The sequence below is a fragment of the Gambusia affinis genome, linkage group LG19 (genome assembly GCF_019740435.1).
Source record: "Gambusia affinis linkage group LG19, SWU_Gaff_1.0, whole genome shotgun sequence".
Lineage (NCBI taxonomy): Eukaryota > Metazoa > Chordata > Actinopteri > Cyprinodontiformes > Poeciliidae > Gambusia > Gambusia affinis.
In genome coordinates, this window is record NC_057886.1 from 3892299 (window position 1) to 3906637 (window position 14339).

General features: G+C 40.7%; 1 protein-coding gene across 8 annotated transcripts in view; it reads right to left on the bottom strand.

Moving 5' to 3' along the window:
* The window catches only part of plppr2a (phospholipid phosphatase related 2a), a 109902-nt gene that overhangs the window by 50890 nt on the left and 44673 nt on the right, over positions 1-14339 (bottom strand). For 7 of the 8 annotated variants that reach the window (XM_044099352.1, XM_044099345.1, XM_044099348.1 and 4 more), the window contains one exon: positions 6927-7035. In XM_044099352.1, coding sequence (XP_043955287.1) covers positions 6927-7035 — 109 coding nt within the window. Of the gene's footprint in view, positions 1-6926; positions 7036-12869; positions 13297-14339 lie in introns of those variants that run through there. The other variant, XM_044099347.1, reaches the window with a different exon arrangement.

The window sequence follows — 14339 nt, forward strand, 5'->3', positions numbered from 1 at the left end:
ATGAAAAAATTTGACCTCCTCTGCCGTCTCCCAGTACTAACCAGAAACAGCCAATCAGAGTCAGGAGGCGTGTCTTAGCGCTGTCATTCTGAGTTGTGTTAGTGCTGCTCACTGGTGCCCCTTACTCTCTGCTACGATACAGCTTCTTGCCATGAAAGCTAAGGCTAGTTAACAGATAAACGTTTTCTGTAACGGTAAATTGTTTCTCCGTTGTTAGTATATTTAGCAGCAGGCACAAGAGATTGATTGACAGCGCTAATACCCTCCGCCTGGCTCTGATTGGTTGCTTTTGGTCGCAGTAGTACATTTCTTCAAGCAGCAGCTTAGGAGGTGTAAGAGATCAATCTTTTCATATCAAAATGCAAATGATCTAAAACAAAGGAGTCTATGTACACAGCTGGTTGAGGCAGAGTCCAAAAGCATTTCAGCTGTAATTGCAGCCACAAGTGGCTTTACCATGTTGGGTCAAAAAGAAAAACAAACGCGTCACACTAATCTGATTTTCATTGGTAAAAATAAATAAATAGTAGAAACCATTCCTTTTCCTCTCACTTCAAATCATCCAATACTTGAAATTTGCCTCAAAATCATGCACACATACAGGCTGAATGCTCAATTTGGGAAAAAAAACACAACTGTAATTCATAGTACAGTGGCGTTTCAGTCATGTTACAACAGCGCCACTCAGTGGATGTTTACAATATTCTTTTCTACATTAAATTAGACAAAATATCACGGTTAAGGGAAATGCATCCAATCTTTACAAATAACTGTAAATGCCTGCTAACTGATGGTAAATTACTGGAGAAAGGAAACAAAAGCAGCGTCTTACGACTACTATTAGAACCAGCGTTTCTGCACTAAGAAGTGTTAGAAGACACACAGCCTCTAATTTTCTGGGGTTTCTTTTTGTTTTGTTTTTTTAAGGACAGGTACTCTAGGGAAATGGGGGAGGAAAAATTGTCCACTGGTGGTTTAAACAGGAAAGGACATGTTTTCACCCACACTGATCCAGCAAAGAGTGCTGAACAATCTGCAATAGGAGAACATTTCTGTCTGTATGGAATAAAAAAAAGAAAGAAAATCTATTAATTTACTAGAACTTACTAATAAACAGTTTATGAATTTTAATCATTCTGAATATGTCTCCAGTATCGCTCCTTTTTGACTTCGTGCTCTTCTGCGCTAATGTTTCTGTTTATCGCTCATGTGTTTTTCTATTGCCAGATTATTATGCATGGGGCCACAGTATACATGCATGTATTTGCATGCATGAGTCAGTTGGATTTTTGTTGAGGGTGAAACACATTACAGTTTGTCTTATTACAGTCAAGACTTATTCTCAGTCTTGGCCTCAAGCATAACGTTGAGGTTTCATTGTTGGAAAAAAAAAAAAAGTCAAATTCTTGTTTTTTGCATGCAATCCTGACCTTCATCTTAATGAAGCACATTCTAATCAGTTATTAAAACAAAAATACTTTTTTCATTGGGGAAAAAAACAAGGTCATAGTAAGAAGACTGTAGTGACGGGGAATATGATTCAAACTAGTACATGCTTCAAGAGAAGTTTGATACAGAACATTGGTTTAGGGTTTGAATGACTGGATTAAATGCTAAAATCCCAGATTAAGCATTTAGTGCTCTCGGGGAGGGAGTCCGACACAGCAAAATGGAGAGGACAGAGCGGACCACGAGAGCAAGATGGCTGAGTGGGTTGAACTGACAAGAAAAGGTTGTGACTTGTGATTAGGGCAGAGAGGATGAAAGGAGTCAGAAGAAAGAGGGAGTCTGGCTGATTGGTTGCCATGGTAACTGCTGATGAGGAGCGCAGGGCTGAATAAAAGAGCCGGCATCCTTCGTGGTTGTTATGGATCCCTGTCACCTCGCGCTCGCCGAGAGCGCCAAGCGACGTGTTTAATCGACAGTCGGACCTTTGCCCTCCGCGGGCCGATCATCAATCACCTCCGCTCCTCACTAACGCAATCAGTGGCTGGTCTGTTTCACATTGCACATCTTTTTCTATCAGACGAAGACAGTCTGAGTAAAAGGGAAAAGCAGCTTTAAACGATGATTTAATTTTTCAAAGGGGGTCGGGGAAACCAGTTGAAATCAACCGGGCTCTGACTGAAAATGTCGTCCCCCTTGTTCAATCATGAACAGTCATATAAATTGTATTTTTAGTTCAGTTTCTCTGGCCACACCCAGGCCTGATCAATTCCGGATCTGCCGAATCAAGAAGTTATTTAAGCAGAGCCTGTCTGACAACACGGAGTAGGCCAAACGATCTGAGAAGCAAAACATCGTGCCAAAATGTGAAGAAATTTGGAAATAGATAGGAATCTCAAACCCATTCTCCATGGGCCTGGCCTTACGGGACTCTTCCTCAATCAGATCCTGCGCGGTTTCTCTCTGTTTTTTGGAACGGACCTAGCCGGCCGTTGCACGAAAACAACTTGGTTTGCAGGAGACTGAATTTGTTGATTGACCTGCGGAATCATCCTCGAGCAACAACATCTTAACCAATGTGTGACGAGGCCAGAGTTCGTGGCCAGACGGCGGGGTGTGACTTTATAAATCAGTGGTACAAAACGTTTCATCAATTGTGATAGAAGAGCGGCTACAGGGTCCGCTGGACGGGACAACCCACAACGTACTAATATACAAATAGACTGGAGAAACTGGTCGCCTGAAGGTAAACATACAAAATGACTTCATTGGAGTGTTGACGTTGAAGAAAAATTCATAACTACTCGTCTTCTTCTTTTTCCTCATAGGCCACAGAGACCTGTTGTCATAGCAACTGACTGACAAGAGCTCTGCTATTGTATCAGGATTCAATGCACAAAAAAACCCCACACACAAACATTTCCCACCCAAAGGATAAAACATTCAGTCCGTGGCATTTTTATGTTTTCAGTGTTGATGTTCATTTCATGATTATTAAGTGACCAGATGGAAACAGTGATTAGCTAATTTAAACATCTGCTCTAATGATCTGTCAGAAAGTGAGTGTGAGGGTCGCCTTATTTTAAGATTTAGAGCAATATGTCGATAACTTAGCAGCTAAAACCAAGAGTAATCATGGTCAGTGAACAGTTCTTTGCCCTCCAGCTTCCTGCTGGAAGGCGTGATCTTGCATGCGTGACATCACGTTGCAGCATGTCTGTGTATGGCAAGTTGTAGTGTGAGGTACGCCTTTAGTGTGAACTGGTTTACTCATGCAGCAACATCTGTTCAAGGAAACATCAGCCATGATCAAATTGTTTTGATTTTTGTTGTTTACAGTAAAAGACAGAGAGAGTCAGGTTTCTATCTAAACCCCAAATGTTGGGGGGGAAAAAATCCTCAGTAACCAACAAACTTCACTTTCTCTCCTACCCAATTAAACGTCAGATGCCCACTTTTCAGAGTCTGAACAAACTCATCACAACTTTAACAACTGCAGCAGCAGCAGCAGCTGGCAGAGAAAAGTGCACAATTTATTTTTTAACACTTTATCTTGTGAAGTGTTTCAGATGTAGGGCTTAGAAAATCCTCTCTTAGAAAAGAAGAAGATACTTAGGATGGAATCTGACATCCAATCAGCAGCAGTGAACCTCTGGGATGTGAGTAATGAGGCAGCCTACCAAACCCCAGGATTTACTTTGACTCGATGCAACAAACTCCATTTTGCAGAGACAAGCAAAGAAAAAGATGAATATTACAGAGACACACCTCGTTGAACCACGACGAGGTTGTTTACTTGTTTATCTCAAGTAAACAAGAGATAACGGGATTTACGTAAAAATCTTTTACATTCTCACAAACGAAGCACATCTCACTGCATCCTTAACAATAAGTTGCTAATCCTTCACTACTAAATCAATGATAAATAATTATTAGATGGTAAATTCAATTACTGTTCAATTAATGCTATTCAGTAATGAGTATTATCTGCTTTTGCCTTTAATACAGCTCTGTATAAAGACTTTAGCAGCTGCTTTTCTTTCTTTAGCCATGGTTTCTCACAAGTTTGTTTGTTTTTTAAAACCGTACAAACAGACAGAAATACACCGTCACTCCACACTCATTTATGTGGAGTGAAAAGACGAACCGACTGACACCTGAGCACCGACGTGTGGGAGGCATTTGGCGAAGTGGTCTAATAAAAGGCCGCTACACTGCATTGTTTCTGAAGGTACCAACAAGTGAAACTACCACGGCTAAGAAAATACTTTAAAACCACGTCTGAATTATTTTTCTTAGAACGATCCAAAATCTGGTCTGAAATAGAAGATAATAGAAATTTTTTTTATTAGAAATATAATTTGACTTTTAAGCATCGTGTATGTATGTTATTAGAAGCGTATCATCTTCCTGCATTTTCTGAGTTTACTAAAGCAACAGTATGTTATGAAACAGATTAAAATGAGCTCCTCTTCCTTCTCCAGTTCTAACTTCAGAAACACACATCTCCTTCTAAAACAACCAATCAGAACTAGGAGGAGGGTCCTAGTGCTGTCAATCATGCCTGTGTACTCACTGTTCATACTTTTCTCTTTTCTTTCTGGTACACTACAACCTTTACACCACAACAAAGCCTACTGTGAATACTAACGCTAGTTAGCATAGCCACAGATGACAGTGGACAAACAGTGTCCCTGGAATGGTAAGTTGTTTCTCTGACATTGCACATTGAGCAGCGCGTACACAAGCACGACTGACAGCACTAAGGCCGTCCCCCTGGCTCCGATTGGTTGTTTTTGACCGGGAATGGTGCATTTCTTTAGACGACAATAGAAGCAGAGGCTAGCAAAATCCTGTTTCAACGCCAAGCTGAAGGTTTTAAAGAGAAACGAGAATCAACTGAAATCTGTCTTGGCAGCTTTTAGCAAAACTGGCCATAAATCTCTGATCAAAAATAAAAAATTAAATAAAAAATATAGCAATGCACTTTATTTCTGTATTTCTGACATTATATCTCGACCGCACTCCACCTCAGTTCTAGTTTAGAGAGACGAGAGCGCTCAGGGACTTCCTCTGCCCTCTGAGTCATCCGTCTGACCGCTCTCACAAGCAACAGAGAAGAGAAGCAGCAGCGTTCAAGTCCGAGAACTCTCTGTCCACCACAGAGGCCGACGTCTGGGGTCGTCTGTATAACAAGACTCCAAATCCCAAATTAGAACCCCGAACCCGTTGGTCTGCAACGTAACCACCTGAATGCATCATGGAGTTTGCAAATGAAACGTAAAGTTTTAAAGCAGCTGTCGCCCGTTTACACCTGCTGAGAAGTCACTGGTGTTGGAACATCGTAGGATGTGTGATGCACTCGCGAGAACGTCAGCCAGGCTGTCGCCAACTCGTCTCTTGGTCCTGAAATATTCACCAGAGACGACGGTTGTGCAAGTTGTGAAAAGAGGAAAGAAGCTGGAGGGTCAGACAGAGTGTAAAATCTCAGATTGTCCCTGAGGAAAACGTCTGCTGAAGGGACAGGATGAGAGCGAACAGAACAAGGGTGTTCAAAGTGAGGCCCAGCGGCCATTTAGCATTTCCATCCCGAATGCAAAAATTAAGCAAATTAGGACAAAACAGCGACTTTTATATTCAAATCTACTTAAAAAAAAAAAACACAAAGTGATCATCTTTTCCAACTTTTCCTTCTATTTCAATGCAATCTGCGATAACATCTACTCACTGACTTACACACTAACTCACGCGTGTCAAACTTAAGGGCCTTGGGCCAAATTTGGCCCACTGTAGCTTTTTATGTGGCCCTCTAGATCCTAGACTAAACACTAGTTGTATTTAAATATTATGTTATCAATTAAATCAAGTTGCATTTATCATCATAAATAAGCGCAGTTATTGCAAATATTTCCAAATTAGAACCACAAACACTTTGATTTTTTATTGCAAAAAAATCACCAAAAAAAATCACAAAATCCTAGAGGGACTGAAAAGAAGGTCAATATTGTTTAATTTTAAGAATTCATTGATATTTTAATAGTTTGGTGAACAGGTTTTATTGATACATGCTGGTACAACCGGCCCTGTACGAGCATTCATGATCTTGATTTGGCCCCAAACGGAACCGAGTCTGACATCACTGCTCTGAATGCACCGAAATCTGCTTTTAAATTGATGTATTAAAACATCTAAATACAGCAAGTTTTTTTTTAGTTTTTTTTAAATGAAGGCTAATTTCAGTTTCATCCTTCAAACTTTTTTCAGTTTTCTTCAAACGAGACCAAAATAACGAGCAAACAGTGACGCAAAATCTTAACAAATATTTCTGGTCCGGCTTCTAGGTTCTTGAAAAGAAGACAAAACTAACGCAAAAATAACTCTTCAACTAGATATAGAAGCTTGATTTAAGTCAATAATTACTTAATATTGATGAAAAAGTATTAGTTCCACTGGAAGATTGTTTTCCTTAGACATTTCTTCCATGTTGCAATCTGCCGGTGATATCAGCTCTTTTTATATAGAGTATAAATGAATTACTGATTTAAAACAAGCTTCTGTATTTTGCTGAAAAGTTTCTTGTAAGCTACTTTTGACTTTTTCATTTTTACTGAGACATTGGCACTAGAAATTAGGCTAAAAATAGTTGGTAATATTCTATGTTTTTGCGATCTGTTTCATTTAATAAGAAATTTGCCATTCCGCCTTTGCAAAAACTTTAAAAAAATTACAAATTAAAATAGCTCATGCTTAACTTATCGTTGAGTAGGTTTTTAAAAATCACAATATTTTTGGCGCTTTTAGTTTTCAAAACCTTTTTTTTTTTTTTTGTCCTGTGAGTTCTTTTTCAGTTCACGATTTTGGCCCAAGTGACAAAAAGTTTTAACAGTCCGGATATAGAAACAGGTGATGGACAACAGATGTTACCACTCTGAGATGATGGACGTGCTGCGTGTTTATGTGAAATGCATCGTAACTCTTACCTCCACAAACAGGAAGCAGGGAACGATAGAGCTGCTGCTCTTCACACCAGGCTTCTCCTCCGGCGCCATCCCTCCCTGTCGACCCGGCCCAGCCGTCACTTCCTTTAACCTGAGACAAAATCAGGGGAAACGTGTGAACGCACAAGCCAGTCAGAAGTCTCTATCTGAAGTGAAATTAGATGAAAGATGAAAACAGGACACAGAGTTGACTTAAAAAATAAAAATGAAAAGAAAACCGAGTGATTTTGTTTTGGTTGTATTTACCCAGAATGCCCTGCGCTACAGTTCACTTCCTGCTTTTGGAGCTCTCTTCTGTCCACTTGACATTCATGCATTCAAACCGCACCAAAGTTCACATCAGCCGAATAGAAACCTGTAGGTTTGTAGGTTTATTTATAGAGTGAGCTTTATTCATCCACATCAGAATTCGGTTGCAGATTCACACGAACCGGACTTTCTAGGAAAGCGAACTAGAGTTAAAATAAAGCAGACTGAACAGTGTGAATGCTACCTAAAAGGGCTCAGTGTCACTGAACCATTGAAATGGTTCTAAGTTAATTTAATTTAAATATTAAATATTAGATTAAAAGATCTAACATCTCCACTCTGTTACATTCAAATTAGTCTTATGTGGTGATACACCAATCCGATTAATAGTAGTATCTGTCCTGACGTTGCAAAAATTTCTAAATCAGGTATCTGTGACAATGTGTCTGATCTATGACAGCAGATCTATTCAGTCTAATTCTGTGCTTGCTTTGCACTCTGAGCGACAATCATGCTCTATTTATGTGACTTTATATGTGGAACTCCTGATTTCACTTTCTGAACCATTTGAAAAAAGGTTTGTTGCACCTTATTATTTACATGTTTGACCAAGTTTGTGAAGCTATTTGTGTATTTAATTGCACTGCACTTGTGCAGAGTTACCACATGAATTTGTAATTTATTTGAAATGTGTAATTTTAAATAAAGAAAAAACCGAAACATTTTAAGTCAATTCAGCACTGTCTTTCTGTATCGCATTAGACCTCAGATATCTGTATCGGTATCGGAAATGAAACAGTGGCTGGGCGCCTTTTATGATGTACAACGGACATATTCAGTTGCTTCTGTGCCAAATGTGAGATCAGCTTTAATGAGCTTCTACACATGTTCCGGAAATAATTCCCAAATATCTCTGCTTCTGTGCTTCGTGTTCAGCCCATACTCGCAGCATCAGGAAGGAAGAAGATCCCACAAGCAAACACTTTAAAGACCAGCGCAAGCTGCCAACAACAAGCGCTGCGCGATAGTGGCTGTCACACTTACAAAAATGTTGTTTGCCAGAATTTGTAAGGCTAACCGCTACAAGTGCTTCGTGTTGGAGAGCTTTTCTTCAAAAATCCCTCTCCGCTGGAGGAAAAAGAAAAACGAGCCTGCGGGATAAATAAAACATAAAACCAGGCTCTTAGCAGCCTTCAGGACATCACAACGTGCCAACCACGGCTCCTTTTATGGTTAACTGGTGTGTGTGCATGTGTGTGTGTGTGTGATACTTGTCCCTTTCCAAAGAAGAAACGAAGGAAACCAACAGAGGGAAAATGGCTGCTGTCTCATCAGCTCAGTAGAACAATTGAGATGTGACTTTGTGTTTCATTGGCTCGGTGTGAGGCGTCACGGGGGAACTCTCCCACACTTCGGCCCGTCAGAGGGTTTGGCGTTGGCAGGTTCCCCAAAGGTGCGCTTATGTTTTGAGGAAAAGGCTCGATGGGCCTAAGATGAAGCGGATGATTAATATCTGATAAGCAGATGATTCCTTCAAAGGAACAGGATCATTAAAGTTTAAGTTAGACTCCTTTGAGGTATATGCAGCCCGCTGACTCGGTTAGTACAGGTAAAGTAATGACAGATTTTGATTAGCGTGTGAAAAAAAATCTGTTCGCTGCTCTCGAAATGCATGCGAAGGGCACTGGAGGCTGACACAGACCCTCCATCATCATGTCGCGTTTGAATAATTAGCTCGGAAGATTATGATTCGGGTCAGGGGGTCAGTGTCTGCCCCAAGCGGGAGAGTTCAAAGTATGTCAGCCTCTTGTTCACAGGCGATGGCCGGGTGGAGTGGTACAGCAGTGATACAAGCACCGGTCCGTTACAAATGAAACGCTTTGGGCACATCCTTACAGAGAGGGCACAGTCAAAGTTCAACTCTGACTTGCTGCTTCTTCTCTTTGAAAGGAGTCAGTTGAGGTGTTTAGGGCATCTGATCAGGATGTTTTTTGGACGTCTCCTTTAGGACGATTTTGCAGCACAAACTAAAGGTAGAAGACTCTTCACCAGACCCAGAACTCATATGAGGGACTATAGATGTATCACTTGTGACCCGGGAATGCCTTGGAGTCCCCCACTTAGGAAGGTCTGGGTTTCCTTAATAGACCAACTTCCCCAACAATCAATCTGTCCGTTCATCTGGAAAGCTATCTATGGGTAGCTAGTAGACAGACAGACAGACAGACAGACAGACAGACAGACAGACAGACAGACAGACAGACAGACAGACAGACAGACAGACAGACAGACAGACAGACAGACATAATTTCTGGAGAAGTTCAGGATTAACTCAGAGCTCATCCATGTTGGGTTTGTTTGGCTGTTCACCAAGTCTTAAACTTGTTTAAGATGTACTGTTGGGCTCCCAATAAAGTTCTGAATAATATGTAACTTCAATATTTTACATTGCTGGAAGGAGACGACAGGCATTTAGAATTTTGTCTGCAAGTTTTACATGAAAAGCTGGTAAATCATTGTTTTTATGACTGACATGCAGTTTGCTTGGAAACTTTGATGTTTGGGCACTTTGGTTTTAGTAAAGATTATTTAATTCATTGTATTCAATGTAACATTACCATGAGGGTAAATGTATCAGTTATGTTTTTAGATCAGAGTATTTATCACTTTGGTTGCAATACTTTGACTTCTGTGTAACAAGCAAACATTGCCGTTGCAAAACACTATATTTTGTTTTGCTTCAGTTTGTCAGATTTAAATTGACAATTAAATAAAGTGATTTTAAAATATATATGGATTTTTATTTTTTTTTATTTTTTATAGAAAAGTAAAACATATTTTGAGAGTTTGGTAAATGAAGTTGCAAGTTCACATTTAAATTTTTAAAAGCTGGCAAAGTAAGCAGTTTCATGAACTACTGTAAAATGACAATTTTTTTGTAATTCCACTTCAGGACTACTGTAATTTTATTAGGATAAAAATGTGATGAAATCACAGTAACCGTATTATATAATTACCATGCTATTTTAAAGAAATTACAGTAACACTAATCAAATTACAGTGAGATAGTAATACAAATTACAGTAGACCTGCAATAAAATTACAGTAAGGTTACAATAAAGTTACTGTAATTTTTACAGTGTAGCTGAGACCAAAGCATCAGATTGAAGACTTTTATCATCCAGTATTTGGTAAAAAAAAAAAAAAAAAAGAGGGAGAGAAAAGAGAAAAAGGATAAATGAAGCAAATAAAAATGATTGAGTTTCTTTTAATTTATCATGTGACTAATTGATTTATTTTTTATTGTGGCAGGCATAGGGACAAAATGTAAACAGAAAGATATTGAAACTGGTAAAAACAACAGCATGTGGACTAAAACAGTCCAGCAGGATTTGATCTGATCTGACTCTCAGGGATCACGTAAAAATGAATATTTCCTAATAATCCATCTATCGCTCAGGGAAACTGAAGTTTATCTGTCTGAGGATTCAGAGATTAAATGGACTCCAACCAAAGACTCTCCACAAACCACAGCATCACAAATCCATGAAAGAACTGAAATCAAAATGGTGGTGGCGAGAAGAGAAAAGGAGCGACAGAGAGGACGCTGACTGTCTCACGCTCAAACCCAAACATCAGGGTCAGCAGGACATTTGAATGCCCTGCAGCTCCAAGGACTCTGGTCAAAGCGTAGAGACCCGGGCAGCCGGCTGTCCTCTCTTTTGCCACCACGCTCCAGGACAGACAAAACACAGAGCTGTGCATGTGTGCAGGGGGAGGAGGGGGGGCAAAATGCAGATACATTGAATAATTGGACACAACGGTTTGGGTCCAGCTCAGGTTTGTCCTTGCAGAGCAAATGGCCTTGCATATTCTGTGCCGTTTTCTGCTTCAATATGCATTTTGTGCTGCAGTAGCATTCACAAAGACGCAGCAGTGTTCAAATGTCATTTGAATTTTTACCATTTCAGGTACCGGGTTTTATCACCAGCAATCTCTTCCTTTTAAATGCCTATGAACAATTTTCTGTTTTTGGACTGGAGTTATGTTTTTGCTGTGCAACAGTCAGTAGATTTAAAAAATTGTAACGGGGTTAACCGCATAATTTGGGAGCATTTATTCCACTATGTGTCAGATAGTTCAGTCAGGCTGGATGGAGAGCATCTGTGAACAATAATTTTCAAGTCTCGCCACAAACTTCACAGCAGGGACGCAACGATCCACATTTTTCCACTTCAGATTCCGATACCGATATCTGAGGATTAGTATCGGCCGATACCGATCTGATAAGGAAAAAAACGTGCTGAATAGACTTAAAGTGTTTATTTAAAAAAAAAAAAAACAAAAAAAAAAAACATGAACATAAATGTATTTGATTAACTTAAATACACCAATAGCTTCACAAGCTTGGTCAAACATGTATAAGTAACACAACCATAATTTATTCGGTCAGTGTAATTAGGAGCAGAACAGCCAATGGGGGGAAAAAATGACAAAGACACTGAAAGTGGCAAAAACAGTAAGTTGACTATCTTAGACAAATATGTAAAAATAAACTACAACAAACTTTTCAGATGGTTCAGAAAGTGCAACTCTAAATATAATGTAAAACAAATAGCAAAGCAAAGAATTATACTAACTAAATCCGCCCTTATGGATTGGACGCATAGTCATCGATATCCAATCTAGATTTCTTTTTCAATATTGGACAGATATAGATATTGATATTAGATGGGTGCATCTCTACTTCAAGATAGTTTTAATTCTGGACTAGGCCATTCCAGAACACGAATATCACTTGGTGTAGGATTTTTAATCTCAAATGTTTTACAATCTCAACAAGTTTTCTCCCACAATTCCCCTGGGGCTCTCACCGTTGACTGCACATGCATTGAAGCAATAGAAAATTAGTTTTTAAAAAAAAATCTTTTATCTGAACCTTAAGTTCCCTTAAGTTCAACCCATGTTCCATGGATGATATGCAGCGTCAATTTCTGATCACAAGCAAACATACAAACCGACCAGCTTCCCAATCCATCCTGAAGAAAAATCATTTTCAAAGGACGATCCTAGGATGTATCACTCTGTGATGTAAAATGTAATTTTTCTGCTAGCCCTGAAGGGTTAGCTGCTCTGTTAGTTTGCCTTGTCTACTGAAGAGCAACAGACCCAAACTCCAAAGTTCCCATACACTGTGGTTATTGTAGCCTCTCACTTGCCAGTGGTTGACCGTACCATTGGTCAATTGTGCACATAGGAGCTAGAAACATGTGCAACAAGGCTATCCTGACCCACAAACAAAAACACACACACACACAGCAGTCCTCTGGCTATGTGACAAACAGCTTTTCTAATGAAAAGAACAGAGCGGGGATTAGAACCCATAACAGGACTAAAGCTGCATTGTACAATTGGGGTTTCAGTTTGGGGAATACCTCAGGACACCCTCGGGAGGAAACCCAAGAGGCACGCTAGCAGCCTCTAGGAAAAAACAAGCAAGCAAACCTTTTACTGTGTAGAAGGAAATTCTTTATGGAAAGAGGGAAAATTTTCAAAGACCAAATATAGTAGCTGCTTTCTAACAGCTCCCCAGTCAGGTAGGTTCCTCAACACATCACATCAACGGTGAAAGGAGAAGGAAAACTTGCCGTCTGTCATTACACACATCATTCCTACCTTGAGTACCTTGCCGCCAAGCTGATGTTTGCTGTGGAGTCCTATGTCCTGGCCATGACAGAACAAATGATGCTAAAGTGGCGTGAAATTGTCCCTTGTTACTTCCTTCTTCTCTTCCTCGTCCAAGAAACCCACCACCACCCTGCAGCCCTCTTCTCCTCGCTGCTTCCTGGTCCACAGTAAAAGCGTGAGGGAGCAGCCGAAGAGTATCGTCTCCGTCTCAGGATCGACCGCGCACGCATGCACACACTCGGAATCCTCTTTAATTGGCTTTTTCCAGCAAGCAGGGGTGACTAATAAATCAAGGGGCTGAAATCACCTCCATTGATCCAGCAGAGAGGACGCCGAGCGGAGCCGGAGAGCGCAAGAACGTGTGCAAGAGGGAAGAAACGGTGTGAGGGAGACAGTGATCGAGAGCAGAAAGAGAGAGAGAGGGAAACGGAGGGAGGGAGAGCATTATGTGTGTCAGCTCATTTGTATTCAGTGCTTGTTTTGCCTCTTCATCCCTGCCTTTTTCCATCCCTCTATCCGTCTTCCCTCCTTTATCTACACTTCGTCCCTCCATTCCTTTGCCTTTCTCGGCCGTGAACCCCGACCCAGGCGGGGGGAGAGACAAGAGTGATGAAAGAATTCTGCAAACTAAGGGGCAGAGGTGCCGAGAGGAAAGGAAGCAAGTTAATGACACATGGCTACTGATACAGAGGTGCAGGAGCAAAGACAAAGACGGAGGCTGGCCACAGCAGATGGCCAATACACACATCTGTTGTTTTAACTGCAAAAATCCCTACGATGGTAAATCAAAGTTTACCAAGATGATCTGGAGGAAAACAGAATGTTCCGACGTGAGATGCATTCTGTTGCTGCAGTTTCCACAGCCTTGATCTGCTTGGAAGATGAAATGACATCAGACTTGTATCGCGCTTTCCAGGACCCTCAAAGAGGCTTTGCAAGAAAATTCCATTCACACACCAAAGATGGCAACCTACTGGGACGGTCTGGCTATCATGTCGGCCCTTCTGACCAACACCAACAGGCCAGGCAGGTGAAGCATCTTCCACAAAGACAGAACGACAGAGGCAGACAGTGTGGGAATCGAACTGGCAACCCACTGTCACCACCGTCGCCCCAAAAGATATTGCGGTCATCGTTACAACATTGCTGTATCCAACTTTAGTAGCACGATGGACAAGTTAGCACACAACAAGGTTTGCTAATATATTCCAAGTATAATGAGTTCACACTTTGTTATTCAGCCGGTTGCATGGAGACTCACTGCAGCAGTTCCCAACACGCTAAAGTCCACAGAGAGTTGGAAGCACAGTTGGAGAAGAGAGGAGCGAGGAAAATTAATTATAACCACAGACTTCAGTCCCCAACCAGTGACTGGTGTTAGGGCTTGGGGATGTGGGAACATGGTCAAGGACCAATCAAATAATGTAAGGAGCAGGTGACTAGTCCAAGGACACAATG